The following is a 17,369-nucleotide window of genomic DNA, read 5'->3' as shown; positions in this document are numbered from 1 at the left end:
TTGTAAATATTTAACCATAATGATATGAAAACACGTTAACATCAAAATCCCACAATTAAATCAAAACACTTCTGCCCTGTTCTCGAAACTCTTCTCAGTATAATGCCGAGGAAGGCAAAAAAGTTACTCGTTACCCACAAAAATTCGTTCCTCGGAAAGATTCTGCAACAAATTATAACAACATTTAAGGTTGTGGTTGTGGCCTACAGCAGTCAACCAAGCGAAAGCAATTTTCTTAAAACGTGAGCGGCCCTCGTGAAATTTCCCGTTTTCCTGGCCTGTCTTCAGAAATCATCGAGCAGCGGCAGTGGTGGCATTTTTGCCAGGGGAAGGATTATACAAAGGTGGAGTGGAGGTCTCGGATGGGAATTAAATTAAATTTTAATCAACATTCCACTTTTCGAAAGTTATCTTTTGCGCGGGCTACACACGACATCACATACCTTCCTCTGGCTGTGCTCACACGTGGATGAGCTCTGCGATGGATGGTGCGGTGAGTAACCACGCGATGATGGTAGCATAACCTGCGGGCCACAATCGGCTACCAACCCGGGTTGTACCTGGCCAACGAAGTTTGGTTCGAACGGATGAGCAAGCGAAAAAAAAACCCTTCGACTCCAGATTCAACTGCAGCTACAGCAGCAGTGTGACATGGCGGCGGCGGTTCTATTTGAACGTTTGCTGGAGCTGTCGAATCACACGTTCGCCATGTACATCGACGTGCCAGTGCAATACCCTCATTCAAATTCCGGAATGGTCTGTCTCAGATGTTGTACTTGTAGGTATTTTTATTCTCGTTCCCAAGACCACCACCACTAACAAGATTTTGATGCAACGCTAATCTGTCACCTTTCATTCTGCTCTACTTCACCTGGATGTTTGCATTGAGGTTTGCAAAGTGGAATCGGACACGATTGCATAAAAAGCTATAATTGAATGTTTACTTACCCTCGCCCATCACGGGAAAGTTAGGAAACAATGAGATTTGGACAAGAAGTAATAATATTATAGTAGAGAAGAAAAAAGTCCCAAGAAACTCTCAACCAAATGATATGCAATCCAGTGAAGTAAATGTTCTTACTATGGGACAGTGTTAAGATAATTTTAGAAAGGTATCAGCGATCCAAAATAACGAAAAAATAGTTATTCCAAGAACGTGTTATACACCTTGAATAAACAAAAACAATAGCGCGCTATGTAACCAATACAAACACGTTTTGTTTGGCTGACCGATCTGTGCGTTTTCCCAAAATTGGGTTGATGTTGGTTGCCGAGTAACAATCAAAAATGTATACAGCAATTCCCCACGAAAACAGCATGATTCGAAAAAAAGTTCTCCGATCGAGCTCAATTTTTTTCTGGGGGATCCTTGGCCGAAATAATTAGACCCGTATTTTTTTTGTTTGGCCATTAGGGTGACCTACGCCGTGGTAGGGTGGTTCGAAAAATGGCAATTTTCGTCGATTTTCGCAAAAACCACTTTTTTAAAAAAAAGTCATATCTCCGCGCCATTTCATCCGATTTTAGCTGTCCTAGATGCAAAAGAAAGGTGATTAGTTTGACTATTTGCGAAAAATAGCAAGAAGTTTCAAAAATCTAGCTTAACACTTGAAAAGGTCGTATGAAAACTTAAAATGCTGTTTTGAAGGTCTCGGGACCAAAGAGCCTATGTCTGAAAATATTTTTATCGGATTCCTCGGAAAATTTCACAAAACATATCAAAAAAATTGTGAAGTTATGTTGCCGATACTCTGAGATACGATTTTTTGAAAATAAAAACTGGATTTTTGGACGCGCCACGCGCAAAAATGGGAAAATTAAGAAAACGGGAAAAAACGATTTTTTTCACTAAAACTGCGATAACATTAAAATTTCAGCGATGACCTATAGACGTTATGGTACCAAAAGTTGCGTCTTTTAATTACGAAAATTTTGGTACCCTAACATGTACAGGTCATCGCTGAAATTTTCAAGTTAATATCGCAGTTTTAGTGAAATAAAGTCTATTTTTCCCTGTTTTCGTCACCATTCATGTCATGTGAAATTTTTTGAGGAATCCGATAAAAATATTTTCAGACATAGGCTCTTTGGCCCCGGACCTTCAAAACAGCATTTTATGTTTTCATTCAACCTTTTCAAATGTTAAGCTAGATTTTTGAAACTTCTTACTATTTTTCCCAAATAGCCAAACTAATCACCTTTCTTTTGCGTCTAGGACAGCTTAAATCAGATGAAATGGCACGGAGATATGATTTAAAAAAAAAGTGGTTTTTGCGAAAATCGACGAAAATTGCCATTTTTTGAACCACCCTAACAGGCGTAGGTCACCCTAATGGCCAAACAAAAAAATACGGGTCAAATTATTTCGGCCAAGGATCCTCCAGAAAAATTTTGAGCCCGGTCGGAGAACTTTTTTTTTCGAATCATGCTGTTTTCGTGGGGAATTGCTGTACAGCCATTTACATGTGAGAAAACGTCCTCTGAATAATCTCTGTTTGGCCAATTGTCGCATATGCAGCTCGAGCTCGATCTTTGTTTGCATCAGGGCACTGCGACAAGAAGTTCGTAATTTTTGAGTTAAATTTTTTTTCCCACTGGGCCTAGAGAGCCTTATTTTGGGTTTCTTAAAGCCAAAAACATGAAAAAACGGTATTTTGACATTTTGGCTCAAAATCGGTATTTTGACGTGTTGATTCTAATCTGAGATTCAGATTCAGCGGGCAAATAAAATGGACAAAAGTAAATTTGGAATTTTGTATTTTGTTGGAGTGGTCCCTTACACTTTCCCTTGAAAATTAGACATTTTCAAATGATGATATCTCGAGTTGAAAGATTAAAATACATTCGTTTCGAATGCAACCTGGCGCATACAATGAAACTTGCGCATTTTCGAAATATTTGAGTTTTAAAAATGCATCTTTTAACATTTGTCCAAAAACAATCTACAAAAATGTGTGTTATTTTTATTAGGTCCTTTTAGGTGCTGTGACCAGGTTGGGACCGAGGATCAGTAAAACAATATATAATATCAAAAAAAAACTCCTTAAATTCCATACTTGGAGATCATGTAACTGACGAGGGTTACTTGGTCCAAGCGGGTCTTGCAGGTCTTGAACCTGCCGATGTACTCGGAGAAAATCCCCACAGCTCAGCCGAACTGTAGAGTACCTCCCGGCTTCCTTCTCCGTGGCTCCACCGTCTCGGGGGCCACCTTGGCTGCTTCCTGCGGGACGAGGGCGATCCTTGGATTTTCCGTCCGAAACTGCGCCCGGCAGCGGAGGGAACTCCGCCGGCGTAAACGCCGGAACTGCTGGACTCTGCTTCTCCGCCTTCCTTGCCGGCGGTTTCGATTTCGACGCCTGCTGGCGCCTCCGGATGAAGTCCGCACGCTTAGGGCAGCTGCGGTCCGTGGCTTCGTGGGCCCCAGAGCAGTTGGCACACCGCTTCGGCTCGTCTTCTTGGACTTTGCACTCGTCCGTCTTGTGGGGACCCCCACAGTTGTTGCACCTGCCTTTCAGGTGACAGTTCCTGGTTCCATGACCCAGCTGCAAGCAGTTCCTGCACTGGGTCACGTTCGGCCTCTTGTTCCGATAGGCCTCCCACCGGATGATAGTGCTTGCCACAACTTTCATTGCAGAGAGCTTCTTCAGATTGGTGTATCCCTTGGGGAAGACCACAATGTACGGAGTTTCGTCCACGGTGGACTTTTCCTTCCGCTTGATGGCATGCACCTCCAGCGCGTCTAGCTTGAGATCCCTCTTCAGCAGGTACTTGACCTCGTCCGGTTTCAGTTCATCAGGAAAACCACGAAGAACCACCCGATGATTTCGTTCGCTCCGCCGATCGTGGGTGTAGAATTCCACTTTCTTCTTCTTGAGGAGTTCTTGCAACTTGTCAAAATCTTTGACAGAGAAGCAGGTCACCTTGGTTCCAAATCGGGTTAGTTTGTAAATCGGTTTGAAACCTAATTTACAACTTTCCACTATCGCCACGAGCTTGTAAAAATCCGTGGTATTCTTCACCATCAAAGGTGGTTGCTTTTGTTTACCTGCCGACTGGTCGGGTGGTGGAACCGCCAGGGGGGCTGGCATTGTTGTTGTTTTTGTTATCCGCTAGCGGGCTGAACTTGTTGTTGTTGAGCAGGGTCTTCTCAACTTTTTCTCCTTCAATGCCGATTCCAGTGACCTCGCTGGACTTCTTCCGCTTCCGATTCCCGCGGACGGGACGAAAATCTTCCTCCTCGGATGATTCCTCCACCTCCATCTGTCAAAAACTTCCAAGCACGCGAGATGACAACACGAGCAAAACACGTCTTAACTTGTCGCTGGCTGGCGACTGAATGCTACAAAAATGTGTGTTGTTTGATGTTTTAAAAGAGCTCAGAACAACACATTTCTCTAAGACTTAACCCCGAATAACTACGTTCAAAAACTTATTTTTGAGGGTTTGCTATGATGCTATTGATAAAATTAGTTGTAGAAAGCGTATATTGCGAGTTTTTGTCATCTTGAACAAATTTGCCGACTCGGTCCTAACCAGGTCCCAGTACCGAAAAGGACCTAATAAAAATAATTTTATGAAAAAAAAACAAATTTGCTTGAATTGGCATGCTCAACAACTATCCTGTAGAGAAAAAAATATTCCTCGAAAGTAAGATTTCTTTAACACCCTAATAGTGCACCACCCTTATCTTCAACTAATCCAAACGTTGTGTCTTTTGATTTGCAACAACTCTTCTGAAGACTCATTTTTTCGATTTTTTTTCGTAAAATCAAATTTGCACTTAATGTTGTTTCCTGGTAGAAGGCCTACAGAAATGTTTCTGAAGTGTGCGCCCCCATAATCTCCTATACACTCTATACATTTTTAATGGAGACGCATGGCATTTCCAAGTGATCCGCTTTTATGAAGCCAATATTATTTCCAAAAATCACAACCTGCTTTTCCCTAAAAATTATTTATGATAAGTTTCATTCTTTAGCCACAATCACATCACAAGTACAAAATACAGAACGTACGAGCGGAAAAAATATATAAAATCTTCTTAAAGGTGTGGAAAGGGCCCCGGGTTCTTGAACCTCAACGCCGTGCACTGTACTAATGCCCAGAAGCATTAAACAGGCCTGTGCGAACTACTACAGCTATGGGAAAACTTTGGTTACACGTTATGGAGATACGTGTAATGCTGCAGATAGTAGTTGAGGGCAAACTTTTTCCATTAATCTCCAAATTAAATTAAGAAGAAGGGCTCGACTTGCTCGTCAGAGAGGTGGTACAGAGTTGAACCGAACCGAATTAAGGCTTGCCAAGTGCAGCAACATGTGGACGAAAAAAAAACGCTACGCGCTAACACATAGTTTATGCGCAAAAGGGCAAACAGTACCGTTTGTGTACACTGCCCAAGACGATAAAACGAGGTGAAAAGGCTGGTAAAGAAGAGTTTTATCAACTGATTTATTGTTCTTTGCCAGTCGCTTGGTTGGATGTTTCCTCACCTGTTTGACACCGTCTTGGTTTCACACACACCATATTGGTAATGAGATGAATTCTGCAAATTCTCTCTTTGCTTTATTGTTAAGACACACATTTTTCGGAAATAAAACACCCCCTCCTATCCAATCGCAAACGCAAAGTAAAAGAAAACATTTTTGTTCCTGGAAAAGTTTAGCCAAGAAAGTTTCTCTTTCTCTTGAACATGTTCACCTTTCAGATTGTTTCTGCCCTCGGTTTTCGCAGCGGATATGTTGTTCTAATGAAAGCATTCCTTGTTTTAAAAAGTTCAAAATTACAACTCTTTTTTACTTCTCCGAATCGCAAAAACCTTGAACAGAAAAGTTCATTCCACACTGACGCTGTCGGCAGCAGTTGGAATCGTTATTTAGCAGCCGTTTTGGTGAACCGTCAAAAACTTGGCCAAACGTTGATACATCCATCCATACATCCATCTTTACTTATTTCCAGACTACCGATACAGGAATAGAAATGTCCTGAAACAAAAATTATATCAAAATCAACACTAAAGGTACACCAAACACAATGATTCTAATCTCTCCGGCAAAATTCAAAAGCGAACAATACAAAACATTACAATTTTATTGTGTTTCACATCAAAATGACGAAGCTCAACAACAATAATTCTGCTCCTTGTTATTACTTGAGTTTAAATGCCTCCCATTTAAGTGTATCACCAGCAGAGAGGCACAAAGAGGCTTTCAGCGGGGACGGAATACACACCGCGCCAAATTAGCCTAGCAGCCAAGCCAAGCACCGTCACATTCCATTGTAGGAAATTACTCAACAAACTGTGCTTCTTTCCGTCCATTACCTTTACGACGACGGAGTCTGAAGAACAAAGGTATGCATCAAAATCTCTGAATTACGAGATTATGTACGTTAACATTCAGCTATGAACTCGCACACCCCCACCAGGGGTGGTACAAGGAAGGTAATACCTAGTAAATGGTGCCGGCGAAAAACCGTGAGACTGCATGCTGTTGGCTGTTTGTGCTAGAATGTGGTCTAGCAGGGAAAGAAAACTTATGAGTTCTCTAGAAAACCACAAGTGATACGGAGACAGATTGCTGTCACTATTCAGATTTTTAAGCGAAGATGGCGTTACGAATGGTGCCCGCCCGATATGTCGAATTCGCGCAGTGGTTCCAACATTACAAAAAAGTGTGTGGACAATTCCTTCACAAATGAAGATTTTAGAATATTTAAAGGTACAGTAATCTGGGGCGAATCGGGACTACAGTCTGAATAGGGACAGCAGTTTTTAGAGCACTTAAAGCTTTTAAATATGGAAATGGATGTACACATTTTGTTGGTCTGAGTCTGTTCTAACCGAAACCAACCAGAAAAATCACAATATTGTGCTCCAACATGGTTAAAACTGCTGTCCCAATTCGCCCCATGTGTCCCGATTGACCCCAGTTTACGGTACCTACCATTTTTTAAGGGATAGCTGCCAAAATTTTTTGGAGGTAAACTAATATTGCAAAATAACTTTCAGCTCAAAAGGATGCGTTAATAAAATAAAAAGATCAGATTACAAACAAATTAAATTTACCCAATAGTAAAAAGAAAGCATTGATGAAACAATACAAAGTCCCTTGAAGTTCATGTGAAAATTTGAATCGACAAATATTCACAGAGTGATATTATTCGTGAAAGATAATTTGATATCTTGTAAACTGAGTTTAACAAATATTAAAGTAACATACCGTAAACTGGGGTGACTTTGATAGCCCGGGGTGACATTGATAGAAATTTGATTTGGCCACTAATTTTGATACATCTAATAAAACAGTCTCATTTTTGCATATATGTTCGATAATAAGCTATCCCTTAATGCTTACATATTAAAAATTCTCAAAAATGTTTAGACATTAATTTGACGGGCATTTGTAAAACCTATCAAAGTCAGCCCGGGCTATCAAAGTCACCCCAGTTTACGGTACATATTTTATTCAGCAAATCGCATAATATTCAAAAATGAAAAAAAATGAAAAGTGCAAGTCATAATTTGAGATCAATGTGAAATCTATGAAAACCTCACATTTTTATTTTCCCAAAATTCCAAAATTTTACTAAACAAAGATCCTCAACAAATTTTGTGATATAAACTGTTACGATACAAAAAGGCGTCGCAACAGGCTGCCTTCCCGTTCAACGTTCGTCTCATTCCGATGTGAGCAATTCTCTACCAAAACCGGAAATGGATTTTATTTGTATTTTTTGATTTGGCTCAAACTTTGTGGGGGCCTTCCCTATGACCAACAGCTGTAACTTTGGTATGTAAATATTCAAACAGCTGTCTTGGGCAAAGTTGTAGATATTGTTGAGAACTTTTGAGAAAAAAATAGGTACACGGAAAAAAAATTGCAGATTTTTTTATTAACTTTTTTTTTCACTAAAACTCATTTTCCCAAAATACGTATTTTTTGATTTTCGAGATTTTTTGATATGTTTTAGGGGACAAAAACCCGCAACTTTTGAGCCATAGAGAAACATGGTCAAAAAATCTGCCGCCGGGTTATAAATTTTTGAAAAAATAGTGATTTTTGGAAAAAATCGAAGTTTCATGCAAAAACAAGTTTGGCATTATTTTTTAATGCAAAATTGAATTTGCAATCGAAAAGAACTTTACAGATTTTTTGGTAAAGGGCTCCGTTTCCAAGATATAGCCACCGAAAGTTTGATTTTAGCGAAATATTTGCAGTTTTTTAATTTTTAAAAATAGTGACCATGCTATAAAATTGTCACAGAGACATTGAAGATTGGACCTCGGGTTGCTGAGATGCTTGATCAGAAAATTCACTCAAAAGTTACAGCTGTTTGAATATTTACATACCATTTTTGTATGGACAGCAGCCAAAATTGTATGGAGACTTGTATGGGTGAACCAATGACGCAAAATAGCTTATTTGGTCATAGGGAAGGCCCCCACAAAGTTTAAGTCAAATAAAAAATACAAAAAATAAAAATGGTCGAAATCGGCCGATTTCATAGAGAGTTGCTCATGTGTCTAATTTTGAAGCAAAGGATCTACAAGATGCTTCCAACAGAAATCAAAACATGGTGTTGATTTTGCGACGCATTTTCATGTTTCGCACTACTTTTCGTCATTGCCAAAAAGTCCTACCGACTGAGTGTAGGAGGTTTGCTCAGCAAGAGTTGGTATCCTTCTTCTGACATTTGTAACGTATTGACGAAGTTTCACCCAAATATAAAAATAGCGAGTCGGATGTTTATTTAGGAAACTTAATCAATCAACAAATCCGCTCTACAGGCACAGATTGCCTATTACAGTTAAACGCTGAGATCAAAGCTAAATGGAAAATATTTTAGACAAAATTTAAATAAAATTAAAAAAATAAAGAACAGTAGATTTTTTGATTACCCAGAGTATTGCTCAGAGGCGAAACAAAGTGCACACATCCTTGCCTTCCTAGCTTTTTGTGCTAGTAGCTTTTTCTATGAAACAACACATTCCAACACGTCGTCGTCGTCGTCGTGTCCCAAAGACGTAACGCGACATAGCTTTGGGTGGGTCGCTCTGCACTACACTGAATGCTGCGTGAAAGCTGCCTGAAAGTACGGTCGCAGTGTGACTTTACGAAGCAGCTTAGAACGTGGATCGTGCACTAGCTGAAAGCAAAATAATTGAAAACAAGTGTAACTCGGCAGAAAGATGTGCAAGATAGCGGAATTGTTTTCATTTAATTTTAAAATTCCATACACGACATTCTACTTCATTTCCATTATTCCGAAGCGCGCGCGCCGGCTACGAGGACTAAAATGAGGGAAAAGTCGCTTTTCCTCACGCTCTCTCTCTCTCTCTCTCTGTTGGGGTGCGAGTGCGGTGTGAACTCACTTAGCTTGTTTTCCGCGTGCAAGTGTACGTGTAAACATTCTCAACGTGTAGCGCGAGCTTGTAACTTCACGCACCCTAATCATGATGACGACTAGCAAAACGAATGGCTGCCTCGTTCATCTTACTACACAGTTTGTGCTTTATAAAAGCGCTGCACAAGACCGCTGCTAGGTTTGTGATAATTTGTAGCGCGAATGAACTATGTGCTAAGATACACATCCTGCATCCTTCATCAACCGGCAGTCAACAGCAACTCGTTGGGAGTACATTTAACTGAATAAATTACAAGCTGTTTGCAATTCCAGAATAAAAAAATTACAGTGGGTTGACTCTGTAAACAATTGCACTTCTTTAAAATGCTCTGGACCATCTCAGTTTTTTGTTTTAACTCGGAAATTTCATAATTTTAACATATTCTGAAAGTACGCTAAATTTGCCACAAGAATCAACAAGGCTAAGGATTTAACTATTTGGTTGCTGCTCTACGAGCGAATTCAGGTTTTTAAGCGAAAATGGCGTTCGAATGTTGAACGTCCGAAATGTCAAAATCGCGCAGTAGCACCAACATTAGAAAAAAAAAATGTTGCTTTCATGCCATGGCACACTTTTTTCGTAATTTTGGTACCACTGCGTGATTTTGACATTTCGGGCGTTCACAATTCGAACGCCATTTTCGCTTAAAAAGCTGGATATGTCAGCTTTGGAAAAATGGTTCCTGACCACAGGTGATATTTCGGGTTTCCGGAAGTGGTTTTGAGGTGTTTTTTGCTGATTGAGGTTGCCTGAAAACATGATATTTTGGTTTATTGCAGTTTATACTCCACTTGCGTCAAAAGTCAAGTTTATACATCTTTGCATCTTACATCTATCTATTTCGCCGTTAACTCAAGTTTTATGTTTTTCAAAAGTATACTAGTCCAGAGAATGTGTCTTATATCTTTTAACGAAAGACGACTACTACAATTAACCTCTAGATCGGGACCAATATTTGCATCCCCATCCGACGGAATGCGTGATCAGACAAATCTTGTCACCAAAAAATACCACCTGGGACTGGGATTGAACCCAGAGGGTGAGCTGCAACGGCGCCAACCACTGCGCCACCGGACTCTGCAAAACAAAATATTCAAACTAATCTCTGACAAGGTCAAGGTCGTAAAGTGTAACATTAGGGTCTCTGAGATTGCTAAGTAGATAAATATTTCCCTGATTCTGAGAAGAAAACACCCGTGGTCCATAGGTTGTGATGGATAAACTATCTTCCCTTTATTTAACAGTCGAATCCAGAAGGAAATCCGCTACGTTGCTCGGATTGATAAGCTGTTAAGATTTACTGTTGGAGTAAAAATCGCAATTTATGTTTACGTAGTAAAAGAATACTCCGTTCATGTTTTTTAACAAAGGAATTTTCGCTAACTTTTTAGTTTATTTGTGAAAAAGTGGTTTGTTTAAAGTTCGAGCTTTGCTTGAATTAAATTTTTGGTTCTTTAGCAGCAGAGTTTCAATAATTATTGTGTATCCAAAGAGTAAACAATTAAAATTACCATTTTTACCATACCTTTAAAAAACGAGGTAAAAATTATTGTTTAAGCCTAAATTTTTCCCAGCAATTTTGATGGTTGGGAAGTGAAGTAAAAAGCATTAAAATTTACACTCTCGCAAGCTGGTAGCAGCACTCTGGCACTGCCAGCGGTTTGCCCGTATGTATTTTCTTTGCGGACGTAACCCAAATGAATCCGAACTCTTCTACAGGGTTACTGGCTTATTGCCGAGCCAGGAATGTTGAAGGTTTACGGTGGAAGGCAACGTGGCAGCCCATGTAGAGCACACTCAAAATAATCCACACGTTGATGCTACCTGAAAAATCACGTAATCCTGATTTTCCCCTCGCTAGGCTCGTTTTACGTGACACACGTAAAAATAATGTGAAAGTGTACTGGCAAAAAAATGTTTTCACGTTGATGTTACGTGAAAAGCCTTATGGTATTTTTCCACTAGGGTTTTCCATGTAGTTTTTATGTATTTTGAAATGTAACTTCAACGGCACTCGAGTGCGCCATTCGGCGAAATTTCTACGTGAATATTTTAGTATGAAAATTGATGGCGTTCGGTGAAGAACTGCTGCCAGACTTGTGGTCGCAAAATTTTATCGAAAATGTAACAGATGGTAAGTTAAATTTAGTTTAAACAGTTTTTAAAAGAATTAATGTTTTTTTGTTTCAGATGTCTAGAAGAAGCATCTTCTTTCTCGATGGCCATTGGCATTCTGGCCGGTGATATCACCAGCGGTGACCTGAAGAACCCCTCGAAGGCGATCCCAGGCGCAATCTTGGTCATCATCCTGACGTCGATTTCGTCCGTCGGAACGGCAATTGTGGCCGATATTACTGTGGTGAATGACGCCATCGGAAATGTTTCGGACTTGGCCAACGGGTCGTGGATCTATGCCGATTGTGCCCCGGAGAAGTACGAGTACGGATTACACAACTCGTTCCAGGTCATGGAGTTGGTATCTGGTCCAATCATCTACGCCGAGTACGCCGAAAAGGGTTTCTCCGCGGTCAGCAGAATCGGCAAACTTTGACCACATATCATACACATCATACAGTGCAGTCATCAGTTTATTTCCGGCAAGAGGCACGGCATTACAAAGTTGTGTACAGTGAAATCGTTTCAATAAAGTTTAAAAAGTATAAATAAAAAAAATATCTTCTAATTAAAATTAATTCTTCTTATTTCCATCCGAAAAAAGAAACTAAAATCAGAAACTACTACTATAAAATTTATATAGCGCTTACTACAACATACATGTAGAAATCATCGATTGATTCATTTAGCTTTTACGTGTGAAACACGTAGAATCAACGTGAAGGGATCTGGCCAAACAAATTCCGTTTCTACTAGGGTCACCTCGTAGAAGTTACGTGAAAACCCTAGTGGAAAAATACCACATAGCTTTTCACGTAACTTCAACGTGAATATTTTTTTGAGTGCAAATATGCGCAATATGTGGATGGGCGGGCCCAAGTAAAGGAAGGATTGTCGAGAGAGTAAAAAACCGTTTTTTTTTTTTCACATACAAAATGGGTTTAGCTGTGAATGCTTGCGTTTAGTATATGTGGAATACGCCAAACATCAGTTACATATTTGGCTGCCAACTGTGAACTATGCAGAGCGCTTTCAAACAAAATCTGCATTGGAATGACAGCTAAATTTTACCCAAATCACACATGATTGAATGTTACATTATAGCGGTGAGTTCATTTTTCAAAATGTATTAAAAATAATTGGATTCATTACCGTGCTAGTGAAACCTCAAACAAAAGCCGAAAGGCATAATTAACCTCAACAGCCGGATCCGGTGGGAGTTCAAAGTCCTGTCCCGCATCAGGGCTCAGTAACACTAATGATCAGTAACTTTATCACAAAATAAAAATAAAATAAACTTCTCCCTTATCAAATTCCTCACTCTAGCGGTTTCACTCACTCTCTGGTTCTTTCGCGAGGAGCCCTCTAATGAGGGTGCCATATTAACCCGAAAACATGAAAAATCTTTTGTCGGATTCTTGTCAGAAAGGCCTTTTTCTCATCTTTTTTTCCACTGGCTCTCTTTCTTCCTCCACAGGATACGGTGGCATCTCGCCGCGCACCCAGTGGGGCAGAATAGGGGCGCTAATTTATGCCCTGTTTGGCATTCCGATTATCCTGCTGTACCTCTCGGCAATGGGCGAGGGACTGTCCGGGGCGATGCGGTGCCTGTTCCGTCGCCTCCGGCCATCGTCGCACTCGTCGGCGTCGAACAGCGCCAGCACCAGTTCCAGCCTTAGCGGCAATTCGGTCATAAACAGCAAGTCCTCTAGCTCGGAACTGCAGAAACGGTCCCAGCAGCAGCAGCAGCAGCAGAGCACCAGTTATCACCAGACGTGGACCGGCATTCATGACCCACACGGTGGGTACGGCGGGATGTCCAGCGGTGTCGGCGGGAGTTCCACAGGCAACTTAGGACTATCGCAAAGGGGCGGTGGCAGCGGGAGCAAACATAATCAATCAGTCGTACCAATATCAATCTGCATTATGATACTGATTTGTTACGTAACGCTGGGTGCCGTTCTGTTCCATAAACTTCAACCCTGGGGCGTGCTGGAGAGTTTATACTTTTGCTTCACCTCCCTGGGCACAATCGGCTTTGGCGATCTAATGCCAACTGGAAACGTAGCCCAGTATGCTGCCTCAGCATATATTGTCGTAGGCATGGCCGTGGTGGCCATGTGCTTTAGCCTCATACAGACCGAGCTGATAATATGGCTTAAGAAATTTGCCACCCCGGAATCGTTGCCCTCGTCGACGGAGGACGTCGCCCTGGTGTCAGTAGCGATGACTCCAATAAAATCCTGACAAAGACCAAACGATCTCCTACCCAATGAGTACAACTCATTGCCACGTCGTTCCAGTGCATTCCAGCGTAATACACCCGCCCGGCGGTCCGCTGGTATTATGGAGAACCAAATGGAGTACTTTGTACCGCGGAGCGTCAGTGAGTTCAACCTGTCCGGTGTGGGCGATCTGGCTCTCCCACCGGCCAAACGAAGCATGGTCACTCATGCTGGCAGCTCGACAATGATTACGATACCGAAACCACGCGAAAAAATGGTCACCTTCGAGGACGAATCCAAGTGCCCCCACGGCATGCCCACTACACCCCGGGAGTCCACCCTGACCAACGACGTGTTCATGTGACGGGAGGGCTCCTGAGACGAACTGATTGAATGCCCCGGGGATATCATCAAAGTATGATAGCAAGCATCACCCCCGACCGCCATCCGGTCCCCGCCACTCATCACCTTCAATCCCGGCGAGGCCGGCGACGACGAGGACACCGATAATACTCGTTCCGAAGGACAACATCTTGCAACAACACAATCCCAACCCGACGTGGCCAAAATATAACGAACCCCTTTCCACAAGACCCACTTTTTCCTTCGAAAGGAAAGCATCCCACACTCATATAACCATCAAAAGAATGGTTACATCCCCTTTCTTCACAACCACATTTTTGTAATAAAATAATAATTCGTTCATGGTGTTTTGATATGTATTCTAGATTTTAATAAACACACACACACACACACACATATAGGCAAAATGATCGCAAAACTCCAATGAAGTGCGAAGCGAAAAAAAAACCTACAAATCGAATTCAAACTAGGTGAATAAAGTGAGCAGAACAAAACCAAACAAAAAAAAAATGTTGTAAATGAAACCCTCTTCGAAAGAGTGTGTAAATCGATTAGAATAAAAAGTGATTGTTTTATTTACCAGTTTTAGTTTGAAAGTACTATTATGATAAGACAAGTCAAAAACACACACACACACACACACTCAAAGTGCAGCAGGCAAATTAAAGTGAATAAAAAAACACTGTGCGTGAAACGATCGGAGGGAGATACATACATGGAACCCATATAACATAGTCACTGGAGAAACCTTTCAATAAATTGAAATGAATAAAACAAAACCATATCTTTCAATCGATTCCGAAAGTCAGAGAAAATACGCATTGAAAAGCTAGCAAAATAAATAGTAAAAGCTAACCAAAATAAAAGTGTTGAAAATAACAAAAAAAACAGTCCTTACTAAAAAAAATCACTTTTTAGGAAGGTAGGATTGGAATTAAATCGATGGATTATTTATTTTCTCTTTTTTTGAAGAAAATATTTGTTTATGATTTTTGCCATGAGCCATTGCTAAGGCTACCAACTGTACGGATTTTTTTCTTACCATACGGATTTTCGAACCTCTTCGCGGATTTTTAACAGGCCGGAATTTGTGTAGGGAATTTTACGCATAATACGGATTTGTACGGAATTTTAACAACTTTTTAATCATTGATTGCTTTTTGATTTTGTCGAAACTTTTGTTAACTAGAAATTCGTATTTTTATGTGTGTTTGATTTAAAAAGGGAGTTTTCCGGGGTTTCCTCAATTCAAACTTGAGTATCAAATAATTCTAGAGTTTTTGAACTATTGTCTTTCATATGTTGATAGGAGTGGTGCGGTGCCTGTGTGGACGCGCAGTCCTGTTTTTTCGTGTTATTTTCCGTCTCTTTTGTGTCGCTGTTCGAGTGCATGGGGTGATTGGTCATTATAATTAAATAATGGCATCAGTGGTGCGGTGCCTGTGTGGACGCGCAGTCCTGTTTTTTCGCGTTATTTTCCATCTCTTTTGTGTCGCTATTTGTGTACTTGGGGTGATTGGATTTCTTCTTCTTCTTTTTCATTTATTTTTGTTCGCGCGTTCGTTGGCCGATGAATTTTATTTTGTTCTCTTTTTATAGTTTTCGATAGAAACGATCCGATTTTTGTTTTTTGAGACAAGCAAGTCGTATTGCTGGATTAAGTCCTTTCCATATCATCGAGGATCGGAAGGCACGTCGACGGATATGTTTTAAGGCTTATGATATAAAATAATTTTAATGAATGAAGCCCTTCCTACATCACCGTTGATCGGAAGGCACGCCGACGGAGAATTTCTGGAGAATCGCGGTCGAATTAATACTATATTTAAATCTCTAGATAGGTATCTTTCCGCAGCCGGCTGCCTAAGATTTTTAAAATTTCAACCGATAAACAAATTGCTCATGGTCGCATCACCTACCACAGTGAATCCTGACCTCATACCCATCTTACTAACCCCTCAAAACTCATGTGATATTTTGTCGGAGACGCAGTCGATTTGGCGGTCCCATCACTCAAGTATCGGCTAACATTCCCATCCACTTCCCCGTGTCTTACCACTGGTCGTGGCCGGCGTCGGTATTGATCAGCACGATAGGGACTTTTGAAAATTGCGAAGGGGTGATGATTGGTTCCTACTTTTCATCTGTGGTCCACGGAGCAATGTTTGGGGGTCCTGGTCAATAACGAAGTACAGTTAAACCTCGCATATGCACCTCATATGGGGGTTTCTTATGCGAAGCACGCATATGCGAGGTACAGGGCTTATGGGATTTTGGCTATATGGGAGACATGGGCTATATTTTTATAAAAAATCAACTAAACTATACAAATTTATACTGTTTTGGAATCGTTATGAAGTCAGCTATACAGCTACACCAAATTTACATGGTTTACGATGTTCTAGGTCATCCGAAACTTCGTCAAGTTAAGGCCTATGTGTTCAACGCCGTACAAGTATGAGTTAGGCGATTTGACTGTGGTTTTTGACCACAGATCATATCCGGATAGCCTCAGGGAGGTTCAGGGACTAGTCTACCGATATGTGGTGATGTTCTGGGTCTTCTGTAGAGTCCCGGGAGGTACGTCCGATGGATCTACCGCCGTAACACGGCAGAGGTCGGTAGTTTTAGACCTCAGATCATATCCGGATAGCCTCAGGGAGGTTCAGGGACTAGTCTACCGGTATGTGGTGATGTTCTGGGTCTTCTGTAGAGTCCCGGGAGGTACGACCGATGGGTCTACCGCCGTAACACGGCAGAGGTCGGTGTTTTTTGACCTCAGATCATATCCAGATAGCCTCAGGGAGGTTCAGGGACTAGTCTACCGATATGTGGAAATGTTCTGGGTCTTCTGTGGAGTCCCGAGAGCTACGCCTGAAGGGTCTACCGCCGTAACAAGGCAGAGGTCGATGGTTTTTGGCCTTAGATTATATCCAGATAGACTCAGGGAGGTTCAGGGACTAGTCTACCGATATGTGGAGATGTTCTGGGTCTTCTATAGAGCCCCGGGAGTTACGACCGACGGGTCTACCGCCGTAGCAAAGCAGAGGTCGATGGTTTTGGTCTTAGATTATATCCAGATAGACTCAGGGAGGTTCAGGGACTAGTCTACCGATATGTGGTGATGTTCTGGGTCTTCTGTAGAGTCCGAGAGGTACGTCCGATGGGTCTACCGCCGTAACACGGCAGAGGTCGGTAGTTTTAGACCTCAGATCATATCCGGATAGCCTCAGGAGGTTCAGGGACTAGTCTACCGG

General features: G+C 41.3%; 2 protein-coding genes across 2 annotated transcripts in view; both read left to right on the top strand.

Moving 5' to 3' along the window:
• The window catches only part of LOC6031526 (potassium channel subfamily K member 2), a 126,970-nt gene extending 112,079 nt beyond the window's left edge, over window positions 1-14,891 (top strand). Inside the window, 1 exon segment of the mRNA XM_038254091.1 lies at window positions 13,002-14,891. Within this exon segment, the coding sequence (XP_038110019.1) occupies window positions 13,002-14,113 (1,112 nt within the window). The 3' untranslated portion in view covers window positions 14,114-14,891.
• On the top strand, window positions 10,029-12,098 carry LOC119767003 (solute carrier family 12 member 1-like). Its single transcript, XM_038254125.1, has 2 exons — window positions 10,029-11,543; window positions 11,600-12,098. Exon 2 carries the CDS (start codon window positions 11,628-11,630, stop codon window positions 11,958-11,960), a length of 333 nt encoding a protein of 110 aa, XP_038110053.1. The 5' UTR covers window positions 10,029-11,543; window positions 11,600-11,627; the 3' UTR covers window positions 11,961-12,098.
• Window positions 14,892-17,369: the final 2,478 nt, after the last annotated feature.

Source organism: Culex quinquefasciatus, chromosome 2 (assembly GCF_015732765.1).
Source record: "Culex quinquefasciatus strain JHB chromosome 2, VPISU_Cqui_1.0_pri_paternal, whole genome shotgun sequence".
Lineage (NCBI taxonomy): Eukaryota > Metazoa > Arthropoda > Insecta > Diptera > Culicidae > Culex > Culex quinquefasciatus.
This window is presented reverse-complemented; position numbering and strand designations above follow the sequence as displayed.